This window comes from Mustela lutreola, chromosome 4 (genome assembly GCF_030435805.1).
Source record: "Mustela lutreola isolate mMusLut2 chromosome 4, mMusLut2.pri, whole genome shotgun sequence".
Lineage (NCBI taxonomy): Eukaryota > Metazoa > Chordata > Mammalia > Carnivora > Mustelidae > Mustela > Mustela lutreola.
Genome location: NC_081293.1, coordinates 189279184 through 189292188, shown reverse-complemented (window position 1 = coordinate 189292188; position 13005 = coordinate 189279184). Strand labels below are relative to the sequence as shown.

The following is a 13005-nucleotide window of genomic DNA, read 5'->3' as shown; positions in this document are numbered from 1 at the left end:
CAACAACAAAAGGTTAACAAAGTATTAGACGCACCCAATTACCCTGAAACACGGCTTGTCCTAAGCATGCCTTTTAGAATTCACAACTTTTAAAGAATTTTTTTATAGATTAAGACTTCAGTCACATATTATACAATTCACTTACTCAAAGGGTGCAATCCAGTAATTTTTAGTCTATTCACAGAGTCACACAATTGTCACCATAGTCAATTGAAGAGCTTTTTCAGGACTCCAAAACAGAAACCCTATATGCGTTAGTAGTCACTTACCATTTCTCCCCAGTCTTCCCAGGCCTAGGCAACAACTTACTTCATTTTATCTCTATAGATTTTTCTATTCTGGACATTCCATGTAAATGGACTCATGGAATGTGTGCTCTTTTGTGACTGGCTTCTTTTACTTAGCATGTTTCCAGTGTTCATCCATGTTGTAGTATGATTCAGTCCTTCGTGCCCTTTTGTGGCTGAATGATATCCTATTGTTTGTATATACCCCATTTTATTTACCCATTCTGAGTGTTGTTTCCACTTTTTGGCTATTGTGAATAATGCTGCTGTGAACATGCATGTACAAGTTTTTGTGTGAACATATGTTTTCATTTTGGTGGGTATGTGTTTCATTTTTGTTGGGTATAATAATCTTTTGGGGAACAGCCAGAATATATTCCAAAACAGCTGTAGCATTTTACTTTCTCACCATTACTGAGTGAGATTTTTGGTTTCTCCCATCTCCTCACCAGCACATTTACTGTCTTTTTGATTATAGCTGTTCTAGTGTGTGTGAAGTGATGTCTCATTGTGGTTTTGATTTGCATTTCCCTGATGGCTAATGATATCAAGCATCTTTTCATGTGCTTATTGGCTTTCATATATCTTTTTTGGAGAAAGAATTTCTTTTTATAAATAGTTGTACATGGCATGCAGAGACAAAATAAAATACCATAGATTTGAGATAAGAATAATTATCAGAGTTGATGAGCAATCCTCTAATAATAGAAATTAGATAAAAAAGAGAATAACCAGGATTATTTCTTCCTAGAGATAGCAAAAGGTGCACGTTCTAAGATTAGATATATAAGAAGGAGAAAGAAAAGTAGAGATTATAGGAATAAAATGGAATGCATTTCGGGTCTGAAAAGGGAACTATAGAAGGCAAGTAAGTCTGAGATTGGGAAGTAAAAGTAAGGTAGACTAAATGAAAGGATTATAATACTAGGAATGTGATAGTAGCTAGCTACTAGAAGTTTTCTTTTATGGCTATAAACCAGTACTAAACAAAAAAACATGATTAAAATTTGGTGACCATGTCACCAATTTAGCATTTAGAAAAGAATATTCATAAGGTTTTTAAAAATTTTGTATTTAGAAAATATATTTATATGGAAAAGTATAAAGGACAGTATATTCAAATCTGTGTTTAGTCACCTCCAATACACAAGTAGGAGTGTTTGTTATACATTACACTACACACACATACACACAAATGTGTGCCAGTTTATACAAGGAGGTCTCAAGGTATCATGAAGTTTACTTAAAGAATATAGTAAAGTCTGCATTACAAAGAATTTAAACTACCAAATTAATATACTAGCTGAAATAATATGTAATAATATTGGTGGCCTCCTGAATTTTGATGGCCACTCCTTTAAAAGGTCTTTAAGTTTTAAGACAACCTTTTGTTTTTTTTAAACTTTACAGAAATCTTTTTTTTTTTTTTTTTAAGATCTTTTTTATTTATCTATTTGACCGACAGATCGCTTCTCGGCCTTTTGGCTAAGATCAAGTGTATTTGACCGACAGAGATCACAAGTAGACAGAGAGGCAGGCAGAGAGAGAGGGGGAAGCAGGCTCCCTGCTCAGGCAGGGAGCCTGATGCGGAGCTCGAAGCCATGACCCTGGGATCATGAGCTGAGCTGAAGGCAGAGGCCTTAACCCACTGAACCACCCAGGAGCCCCAAGAAAACCTTTTATTATGGAAAATTTTAAGCATATACAAAGTAGAGTAGTGTAGTGAGTCCCATGAACCCATTGATAAAAGATAGTTTATATTCACTTTAAAAACTGATGTGAAAGTTTAGACTAATGTATTTTGTTTTGGTCTAAATTATTCTTTGCAAAAATACTTAGGCAATTTCATTGACTCTAGCTTTTTATTAAGATAGGGTGCTTATTTTTAAAAAGTCGATAGAGAAAAATTGTTCCTGCTTTGATAGCCTAATCAAGGACATTTAATTTTAGAATCTGGAGAAGGTACATAAACCTGGTTCTTCTGAAAGTATCTTTTCAGCCTTTAAATATGAGACAAACCTCTCCTCCCCTTTTCCTTTTTCAATCAGGTAATTCTTTCATGTGGTATTTAAATAAAGAAATTTTGTTTCAGCTCTGTTTCTATATTCTATACATCTAGGTTCCCATGAACTTTTTAGGTCACTATTTTTCTTTGGGGTGTGTATGTATATTTTCTGGGTCTTTTTTTTTTTTTTTAATGTAGTTACAGGCAAATACAAAAATATTTTTTTTTCTCATTTCCCCACTTCTCTTTGTGTACACAAGCCATCATACCATATATATCATTCTGTATCTTAATGTTTATATAGACCACCCTGGAAATGTTCCATTTTCATATATAGAGAACTTCTAAATACTCTTTTTGTAGCTATAGATTTCAATGTATAGATATACTCTAGTTTCCCAGAATACTGTAGTTATATCAAAAGTATGCTTGCGTGGATCAAAAGGAAATTTATGTGTGTATTTCTGATAGATACTTTGAAATTTCGCTTTGTAGGTCTTGCTTAATTTTGCGCTGCCACTGGCAGTGTGTGAGATGCATATTTACCATAGCCTAATCAACAGAACATGTTCAAGCTTTTGGACTTTAACCACTCTGATAAGTGAAAAATATTTTGACAAGTTTGAGTTTGCTTTGCTCCTCGTGAGTAGCATGACCATCTTTTCATGTTTGAACACCATTTCTTCTTCTGTTTTGTGTGAACTGTGTTTCATATACTTTGCCCATTTTTTTAATTGGTTTTTAGTCTAAATCTCAAATTTTCAGCTCTTCGCATATTAGGAGGATTACTTTAATGTTAAGTGAGTGCAGATAGTTTTTACCAGTTTGCCTTTGCCTTATGACTTTGGCTTTTAGGTCACAAATCTATTTCTTAATGGTTTATATTTGTCTTTAGACTGCTTATAGTTTGTTTTGCCTTATAAAAAGCTCTGAGTTTTATGTGGTTGACCTTAACATTTTTTCTTTTATGGCAGATTTTGCATCATAATTATAAAGTCCTTCTTAACTTGAGATTATAAAGGATTTTGCCATGTTTTCTTCTAGTACTTTTTGGTTTGTTCCTTCCTTCCTTTTTTCAACATTTAAGTCTGATTCATTTAGTTTACCCTAGTATACAGTATACTACAGATGGTATATACAGAAGTACAGATGAACCTTTTTCCTAAACTAGTTCAACTGTTGCAAGATGGACATTTTTACCCTTTTTCAGGGGTATATAATATATATAATTTCCTTCATATATTAGAGTTTATATTGGTCTGTCAGTCTGTTGAACTGGCACTATCAATGAAGGAGCAAAGAGTTTTAAAAAACCAGCCTCCAGTAGTGGAATGAAGGACTGACTGATGACTTTCCATTATTAATGAGAGTAGAAGGTATTTTTGTCTGCTGATGAAATATACATACACTTTGGGATTAAGCATACCTATATTAGAAGATATGTGACAGGAGTGCATGAGGGAAATTACCAAGGGAACTGAGAGGTGTAGTAAATAGCCACGGTTCACTCATGACCTTATATGCCATGTTAGAGAATTTTAAATTTTCCCTATAAGGAATTGGAAAATTTTGAGGAGTATTTGAATTTTGCCCTATAAATAATGAAAAATTTGAGCAGACTACTGAAAAATAAATTATATTTTATTTTATTTTTTTTTTTTATTTTTTTATTATTTTTTTTTTTTTAAAGATTTTATTTATTTATTTGACAGAGAGAAATTACAAGTACACTGAGAGGCAGGCAGAGAGAGAGAGAAGGAAGCAGGCTCCCTGCCGAGCAGAGAGCCCGATGTGGGACTCGATCCCAGGACCCTGAGATCATGACCTGAGCCGAAGGCAGCGGCTTAACCCACTGAGCCACCCAGGCGCCCAATAAATTATATTTTAGAATGGAGTTCTAAATCTCAGTTCATTGAGTCTATCAACAGTTGTCACATGAGCTTCAGGTTTGGTGAACCTCCTGAAATTCTACGTTTCAGAGAGAGCATCTAAGACTTTCTTCAGGTTCTCAGAAGTCTTTTTTTTTTTTTTTTTTTTTTTTAAAGAGACAGGGGAGGGGCAGAGGGAGAGAGAGAATTTGAAGCAGGCTCTGTGCCCAGCAGAGATCATGAGATCAGAGATCATGAGACCCTGAGGTCATGACCTGAGCCAAAGTCAAGACTCAGAAGCTTAACCGACTGAGCCACCCAGGTGCTCCAAATTCTCAGAAGTCTTTGACACACACACAAGTTAAGAATACCTTCTTTAGAAAGATTCCTCCGGTGACATGGGATAGAGCTTAAAACTAGAGATAGGGTTGCTAATAAACAAGTTTTTGCATCAAGTATACAGAATATGAGTAGCAGAGGGTAAAAGTGAACTTTCTCTCTGTTCATTATTTCTGGAAAGTACAGCCAGTTTTTAATATTTGTAGTAGTTATGGTCTATAAATTCACCAGAAACACTGAATTAAAGAATATTAGACCGTTGCTTCTAAGGGAAGTGAAGGTTAACTATTATATAAATGAGCCAAAATGGCTTTTGTGTATTGGCCCCTAGGTTATTTATTTCTTCACAGCTGGCTAGAGTCCATTAGCTTAAAAGCCTCCTGGGGCACTTGTTTGCAGTCTGACAGTGAGAACAGGCAGGCAGGGTATCACCTGTTCATCCTCAGATGGGAAGGTGTGCATTGGGCAACTTAGATTTTTCACTGCTTTGTGTGTGTCTATATAAGCACCGCACATATTGATTTTGGGAATACAAAAAAAGGAGACAAATTTGCATATATGGAATCCACAAATAAAGAGAATCAACTGTATCAGTCCAGGCTCTTGAGTGATGAGACTTCCAGTGATGAGACTGTTCCCTCATGTCTTCTCTAATATTTCTCTTGCTGGATGGTTTGAATGGTTGTTATATTAAGCTAAAATCTGTCTCCTCTTTTTTCTAATCATAGGTCCTAATGTGGATTCTGAATTGTTCCTTCTTCAATGTACTGTTTAGGTCATCTTATATTTACCTTTACACTGTTTTTTCCCCTGTAGCCCAAAGATTTTCAATTTCTTTGGCAACTTATGGTTCGCTAAGTACTTTAGTGATTTAAGAGTGGAACCTTGAATTTTCTTGTTAGTAACTAACACATCACCTCTCTCTCCACTCTCTTTCCCCCTTAAAAACTGACCAACCTGAATTCCCACTGCCTCATTTGAGTGCATACTGTATTTGTCAGTCTTTTTCAGTTGTAAATTACTCAAATTCATCTGGAAGGATGGGGCATGTGTGGAAAAGACCAGGATAGAGGAATTTCAAATATACAGAAAAATAATTTCTATCTCTTTCCAGTGCCTTTTCACTTCACACTCCTGGTGTTACTTCTGCTTCCCCCTTCGTTAGCTTCATTCTGTAACTAGATTTTCTCAGTGTAGGAGGGAGAATGGCCACGGACAGCTCCAGGTTTCTCTCCTGTTGGCACACTGTAACTATAGTCAAAACAGAAACTTTCTCAGCCAATATGCATTAGTCAGTTTAGGGACCAACTCTGTTTGGGTCATATATCTAGGCCTGGATCAGTTGCTTTTGACAAGGATCAGTTGCTTTTGACTGATTTACCAGCTTATGTCTCGTGTAGCCAGAAAAGCAGTGACCCTTGATTAATATGCTTACTGGTGTTATGTGGATTTTTAGTGAAGGGCAGGCTCCCAGAAAGCACAGGGACGTTAGGCAAGTAAACAACAAATACCAATTATACATACTAAGGTAAGTATTTTATTCCTGCCATGTTTAGGAATAGCAAGACATCTTTTAAGGATCGTTAGTGTGATTGAAGGATTACATTGATTTTGCTTTAAATCGTCAACAATATATGAGCAAAACATATTAAACAATACATTGGAAGGATCAGTCACCATGATTAAGTGGGATTTATTCCAGGGATGCAAGGGTACCTCATTATTCACAGACAATCAACATGATACACTACATCAACAAAATGAAGGATAAAAATCATATGATTATCTGAATAGATGAAGAAAAAGCATTTGACAAAATTCAACATTTGTTTGGGATAAAAACTCAAAAAAGTTGGTTTGAGGAAAGATACTGAAAAACTCAGAGCTAACATCATTGTCAATGGTGAAAAAGAGAGCTTTCACCCTAAGATCAGGAACAAATCAATGATGTCCATTCTCACCACTTTTATTCAACATAGTACTAGAAGTTCTATCCTATCCACAGCAGTCAGACCAGAAAAAGAAATGGGGCATCCATATTGGTAAGGAAGAAGTTCACCTGTCTATTTGCAGATGACATGATACTGTACATAGAAAACTGTAAAGACCCACCAAAAAACAAAACCAAAAAAAGCTACCAGAGGTAATAAATAAATTCAGTAAAGTTGCAGGATACAAAATTAATACCCAGAAGTCAGTAGCATTTCCATGTGCTGGTAATGAAGGGGCAGAAAGGGAAATTAAGAAAACAGTTCCATTTATAGTTACACCAAAAAGAATAAAATACCTAGGAATAAACTTAACCAAAGAGGTAAAAGACCCATACTTTGAAAACTATAAACATTAATGAAAGAAATTAGAGGTGACATGGAAAGATATTCCATGCTTATAGATTGGAAAGATTAATTTTGCTAAGATGTCCATACTACCCAAACCAATTTATAGATTTAATGTAATTCCTATCAAAACACCAACATTTTTCACAGAACTAGAACAAATAATCCTAAAATTTGTATGGAACCACAGATGATCCCCAAATAACTAAAGGAATCTTGAGAAAACAGCAAAGCTGGACATACCACAATTCTAAAATTCAAGATATACTACAAAGCTGTATTAATCATACCAAGTATGTGGTACTGGCACAAAAATAGACATATAGATCAATGGAGCAGAATAGAGGGCCCAGAAATAAACCCACGACTGTATGGTCGATTAACCTATGACAAAGAATGCAAGAGTAAACCATGGGGAAAAGACAATCTCTTTAATAAATGGTGTTGGAAAAACTGGACTATTTATACCATATATAAAAATAAACTCAAAGTGGATTAGAGACCTAATGTAAGACCTGAAACCATAAAACTCCCAGAAAAAAATAGGCAGTAATCTCTTTGATATCAGCCTTAGCAACATTTTTCTAGGTATGTCTCCTTAAGCAAGGGAAATAAAAGCAAAAATAAATTATTGAGACTATACCAAAATAAAAATCTTTTTTGCCTAGCGAAGGAAACCACCAACAAAAGAACAAGGTGACCTACTGAATGAGAGAAGATATTTGAGAATGATACATCTGATAAGGGGTTAATAATTCAAAATATGTAAAGAACATACAACTCAACACCAAAAATTCCAAATAACCTGATTAAAAAATAAGCGAGGACCTGAATATTTTTCCAAGGAAGACCTACAGATGGCCAACAGACACAGGAAAAGATGCTCACCATCCCTAATCATCAGAGAAATGCAAATCAAAACCACAATGAGGGGTTCAGTAGTAGAATATGCAACTCTTGATCTTGTGGTTATCATTTTGAGCCCGTGTTGGGCGTAGAGATTACTTAAAAATAAAATCTTAAAAAAAAAAAAAAAAACCAATGAGATAACACCTTACACCTGTAAGAATCACTAAAATCAAAAGAAGTGTTAGGATGTAGAATGTAGAGGGAAAAAAACTCTCATATGCTGTTGATGAAAATTTAATTTGGCACAGCCACTGAGAAACAGTATGGAGGGTCCTGAAAAATAATAATAATGAAAATAGAAATACAAACAAAAAGCAGAATCAGAGAACAAAGTGATGGCTGCTAGAGGACAGGAGAATAGAGGGATAGGCAAAATGGATAAAGGGAAGTAGGAATTCCAGGCTTCCAGTCACGCAATTAATAAGTCAAGGGGATGAAAGGTTTAGGGAATATAGTCAGTGATATTATAGTGTTGTATGGTGATGGATAGTAGTTACAGTTGGGTGTATAGCATAATGGATAGAGAAGTTGAATCACTGTGCCGTACACCTAAAACTGATATAATGTGTGTCAACTATATTCAAATTACTATTTTAATTGCTTTTGCTTTAAATGTTGACATGTTTTTTCTCAGTGATGGGTCCATAGGAATCTGTTATATTTTCTGTTCGCTTTTTATCTGTTAAAATACTTCATAATTTTAATAAAAAGCAAAGTCAATTTTGCTTTAAGTTGGTGAAAGTAGATACTTGAGTCATAATTTTCTTTTAATGACAAGTTAGCATTACAAATGATGTTGTATCTGACATACTAGTCCATGTGATATTTTAAAGATATTATAAAGGTGAAGTATTGAGCTTTTTAAAATGATGCGAATAAATGTATGTTTTATTGCCTTTACCTTATACCATATATTTATGATACCATAGGTACCTGCAAGATGTGGAGTTACAGTCCGAGACAGTCTAAAGAAAGCTCTGATGATGAGAGGTCTAATCCCAGAGTGCTGTGCTGTTTACAGAATTCAGGATGGGTATGGTTTGTATGTGATGTGAAATTTTCTTTAAAAAGGAAAAAGAAAACCTCACACATTAAACTTCCGGGTTTTCTGTAGCAGCTTTACCCAAACCTAGGGTATTGAAATTTAACTTTGGAAAAAAAATACTAAGTTAGCCTAAAGAAAACTTGCAGGCCTTTTGAGGAGTTAACTTTAGATATTTTGTGTGATGGTAGTATTTGTTCCTCTGATCAAATGACTTTATTTGGAGTGTGAGATTCAGTGTGGCTTATTTGAATAATGGACTCTTCCCCATTCCCCTGTTTTTAATATACACTCATAGTTTCACAAAAGGCTTATCAAAATTAACATTTTATATTAAACTATTTTTCTTTCAGAAAAGTATCTAAAATTGTGCCAAGATCCCAGCACCCCTACAAATGAATCCTAGCTAAAAAAAAAAATATATATATATATATATATATATATATATATATATCTCCTTTTGGGGCATGTTGTCCCTTGAGCGCTCTTTTTTTTTTTTTTTTTTTTTTTTTTTTAATGGATAGATAAATCCGTACCTCTGATTTTTAAAATTTTATTTTATTTTATTTTTTTGAGGAGGGGACCCTAGGAACAATCAATTTTCTGCTGTTGTAGGTCTTTTCTGGAGCTGGCTTGAAGAAAAGAGTACATCTCTTTACCCTGCTGTTTGTCCAAGAGTGATACATTTATTTGGGGTAAACTTAAAAATTAATTTATTGCCATTTAAATTTCTAACGATGGAAGACCAGGGAGCCAAATCTCCCTCACCATTACTAGCCCCTCAATAACCAATTTTCATGTCTTCAGCATGAGGTATATGAAGATTTTTAGATATGATAACCAAGAAAAGCTGTGTCTACACTTTTCAGAGAGAAGAAACCGATTGGCTGGGACACTGATATTTCCTGGCTCACTGGAGAGGAACTACATGTAGAAGTGTTGGAAAATGTCCCGCTTACCACACACAACTTTGTATGTACTTTTACGTTTTTTCCAAATGTCAAAAGCATTCAAGTTCTTGCATATGAATTTTTATTTAGGGAATATGAAATATGGATGCATAATTTTGAGACTGATATTTTACCTAAGTTGAAAATCAGTTCTGTTCTTTAAAAAGTTTGTATTTAGGGGCACCTGGGTGGCTCAGTGGGTTAGAGCCTCTGCTTTCCACTCAGGTCATGATCCCAGGGTCCTCAACAGAGAACCTGCTTCTCCATCTCTCTCTACCTGCCTCTCTGCCTGCTTGTGATCTCCATCTGTCAAATAAATAAATAAAATCTTTAAAAAAAATTTGTATTTAAACTAAAGAGTTTTATTTTCTTTTTAATTTGAAAAAGTAATAGATGTCTTTCAATAAAAAGAGCTGAAAAGAAAATCTGAATGGTACAAAAGTATATCAGATGAGAAAAGGAAAATACCTAATAGGGTAAACACTTGTTAATTATTGTGTAGTCTTCCAAACTTTCTGCTTGTACAAACATGTGCTTATACTTTGAGTGCCCAAAGTTCTCTCCATTCTCTTTTTCTCTCCCTTCTCTTCATTTCCATTTCTTTCCTAAAACTAAAAATGGAGTCCTGTTCTGTGTGATAGTCTTCACCTTAACCAAAAAAAAAAAAAAGATATAACAGTCCATCATGGATGTCTTCCCACATCAGTATACTTGGCTTTATGTTTATAGTGATTGCATAATAGTCCATAAGAATATGAATTCAGTATATTTATATTTAACCATCCTCTATTAATAGACATTTAAGTTTTTTTTAAATCTGTTTTGTACAGGGCTAAACAGAATCTTTTTGCATACATCTTGATACACTTGTGTAAATGTTTCTGAAGGGTGAGTTAATGGAAATGGACTAGCTGTCCTTGAGGACCTCCCCTTCATCTGGTTTTTGCATTTGCAGGAATCTAGCCTAAGCTAAGTGTCACCAGCATGATACCTGGGATGTGGGGCATCTCCACCTGAGAGATGAGGATATAATGCCCAGAGCTTGAGAACCTGCCCTCTGAAAGGGTAAGGCAGAAGCCAGGAGTAGAATGATCTATAAGGCAGGAATGCTTTTCTTACTTCCTATTGGAATTTTGACCATAGTTTATTCTTTCTAGATGGATAGATAGCTAGTTATTGCTTCCCTTTCAACATCAAGTGCTTTCCCATGTGCTTTGGTGATCAGTATAGCTGGACTCCTAAAGCAGACGAGTAATGAGCTGATTTCCTTGGGGATTTGTGTTTTCAGGGCTCCATTAGTGGTGAATAATGATGAATAATTTGTGCTTCAATAAGGCATCTTTTCAATGAGTGTTGGCAGTCAGATTTACTATGTAGCGAATAGTTTTGTAATGATGACCTAGGAAGTTCATTACTATTGATGTTTTTTAATTTGTAGAATTTCAAGTGGATAAATCTGAAGATAATTTTAAGTTTTTAGGAATCCAAAAACAACAGAGGTTACATTTCATGACGATTACTACTCCTTTTCCTAATTATTTTTCTTGGCTAGAAATTAGTTGAGAGGTAAGAGACCTAAGTTGTTAACCATAAAATGGTGTTAAAGTGGTGCCTCAGGAAGATCCTTGCTGCAAGAGGATAATGAAAACAAGCTGCAGCCTAGTTCCAGAGTATGGTAATCCTCACAATACAATTGAAGCCCTGCCACTAAATATTTATTAAGAATTTTCCATTTGCCAACACGGTGTCTGATCTGGGACTCTGACAATGAATAAGAACAAACAATATCCCTGCCTTTGAGTAGACAGACAGATGTTTTGAAAAGAACATTTCATGAACACTCTTAATTACTGTGTATGTATAAAGTATAGTAGATGCACAGAGTAGGCTCCTAACCTAGCCTTTAGGGAGTAAAGAAGGTTTCCCAAAGGAAGAACTCTCTAAGCTAAGGCCTGAGAGATTAGGGAATAGCAGATGGAGGGGAGGGAAGAGCACTCTCACCAGAGGAAAACAGGGAGAAAGCATGGGACTTCTCAGTCTTTTTTTTTTTTTTTTTTAAGATTTTATTTATTTATTTGACAGAGATCACAAGTAGATCGAGAGGCAGGCGGTGGGGGGGGGGGGTGCGGGAAGCAGGCTCCCTGCTGAGCAGAGAGCCCGATACGGGACTCGATCCTAGGATCCTGAGATCATGACCTGAGCTGAAGGCATTGGCTTAACCCACTGAGCCACCCAGGCACCCGGACTTCTTAGTCTTGAAAGAAGTTCAGTGGGAATGGTGTCAAGTTGGAGAGGGGCTGTTTACAGTGTAGCAGTAGTTATGGGTAGAGTAAGAAGAATCCAGCTCCTAGCAGTCCTTGTAAGGCACATTAAGGATTTACACTTCCTTTAAAATAATTGGAAATTGATTGTGATCAAGGGAGACATGTGGATTTGCGTTTTAGAACATTTGCACTCAGTGTCATGTAGAGGCAAGAGTAAAAGCAAGTGTTCTGCTTAAGAGAGAGAATTCCTTTGCTTCCCTGTGCTGGATTTCCTGGCAACTCAAGGAATGCTGCTTATCCTCCCAGTTTCCAAAAGTCCGTTCTAAAAGCAGTTCCTATGGTATTTGCCTACATTTCAGGAGTCCCTGGGAACTACCAGGGTGGAGGCAGCAGGAGAGGTAGAAAAACAAAAAGATACACCTTCCTGTAATCATTTTTATTCACAACGGTATATTCCCGGGTCCAATTATATATCACAATTTATACTCAAATGCATTCCCGCATTTGCTTCTCCTCATTTCCGCTCTTCTCTGCCCCTCCTGCCCTATTTGGTTTTCTTCTTCACATATACAAATAGTCTGGTACACATAGTTTTCAAGTAGAATCAGTAGCTGGAAGAAAGACTGCAAGCGAGTAGATTAATGAAAAGAGAAATTAGAGCTTCGTGAAACTTAACAGATTATTAGGTGAGTGAAAAATGGAGAGGATAGGAGAGGCTCAGAGGACGGTAAAGTGCTGATTCCTGGGAACACGTTTTGTATTTTTCTGTGCTTTATTTTCAAAAAGCACAGAAAAATACAAAACGTGTATTTTCTGAAATTCTGCAAGAAATACAAAAAACACTTGCTTGGCAAATATTAGCCAACATAAATGTTAAAGATTTTCTAATTTCTTTTATATCCAGAGACAAACAGAACAATAACAAAACTAAAAACAAGCCGTTGCCTTTGTATCCCCTAGAAAGTGATACATAGCCCCAAAGGTAAAGCAAACAAGAGCCACTCT

The 13005-nt window shown here is 35.6% G+C and overlaps 1 protein-coding gene across 4 annotated transcripts in view; it reads left to right on the top strand.

Annotated features, from left to right (window-relative positions):
* Nucleotides 1-13005, top strand: part of BRAF (B-Raf proto-oncogene, serine/threonine kinase) — a 179146-nt gene that overhangs the window by 101669 nt on the left and 64472 nt on the right. For all 4 annotated transcript variants that reach the window (XM_059172042.1, XM_059172046.1, XM_059172044.1 and 1 more), the window contains 2 exons: nt 8674-8777; nt 9656-9758. In XM_059172042.1, the coding sequence (XP_059028025.1) occupies nt 8674-8777; nt 9656-9758 (207 nt within the window). The remainder of the gene's footprint in view (nt 1-8673; nt 8778-9655; nt 9759-13005) is intronic.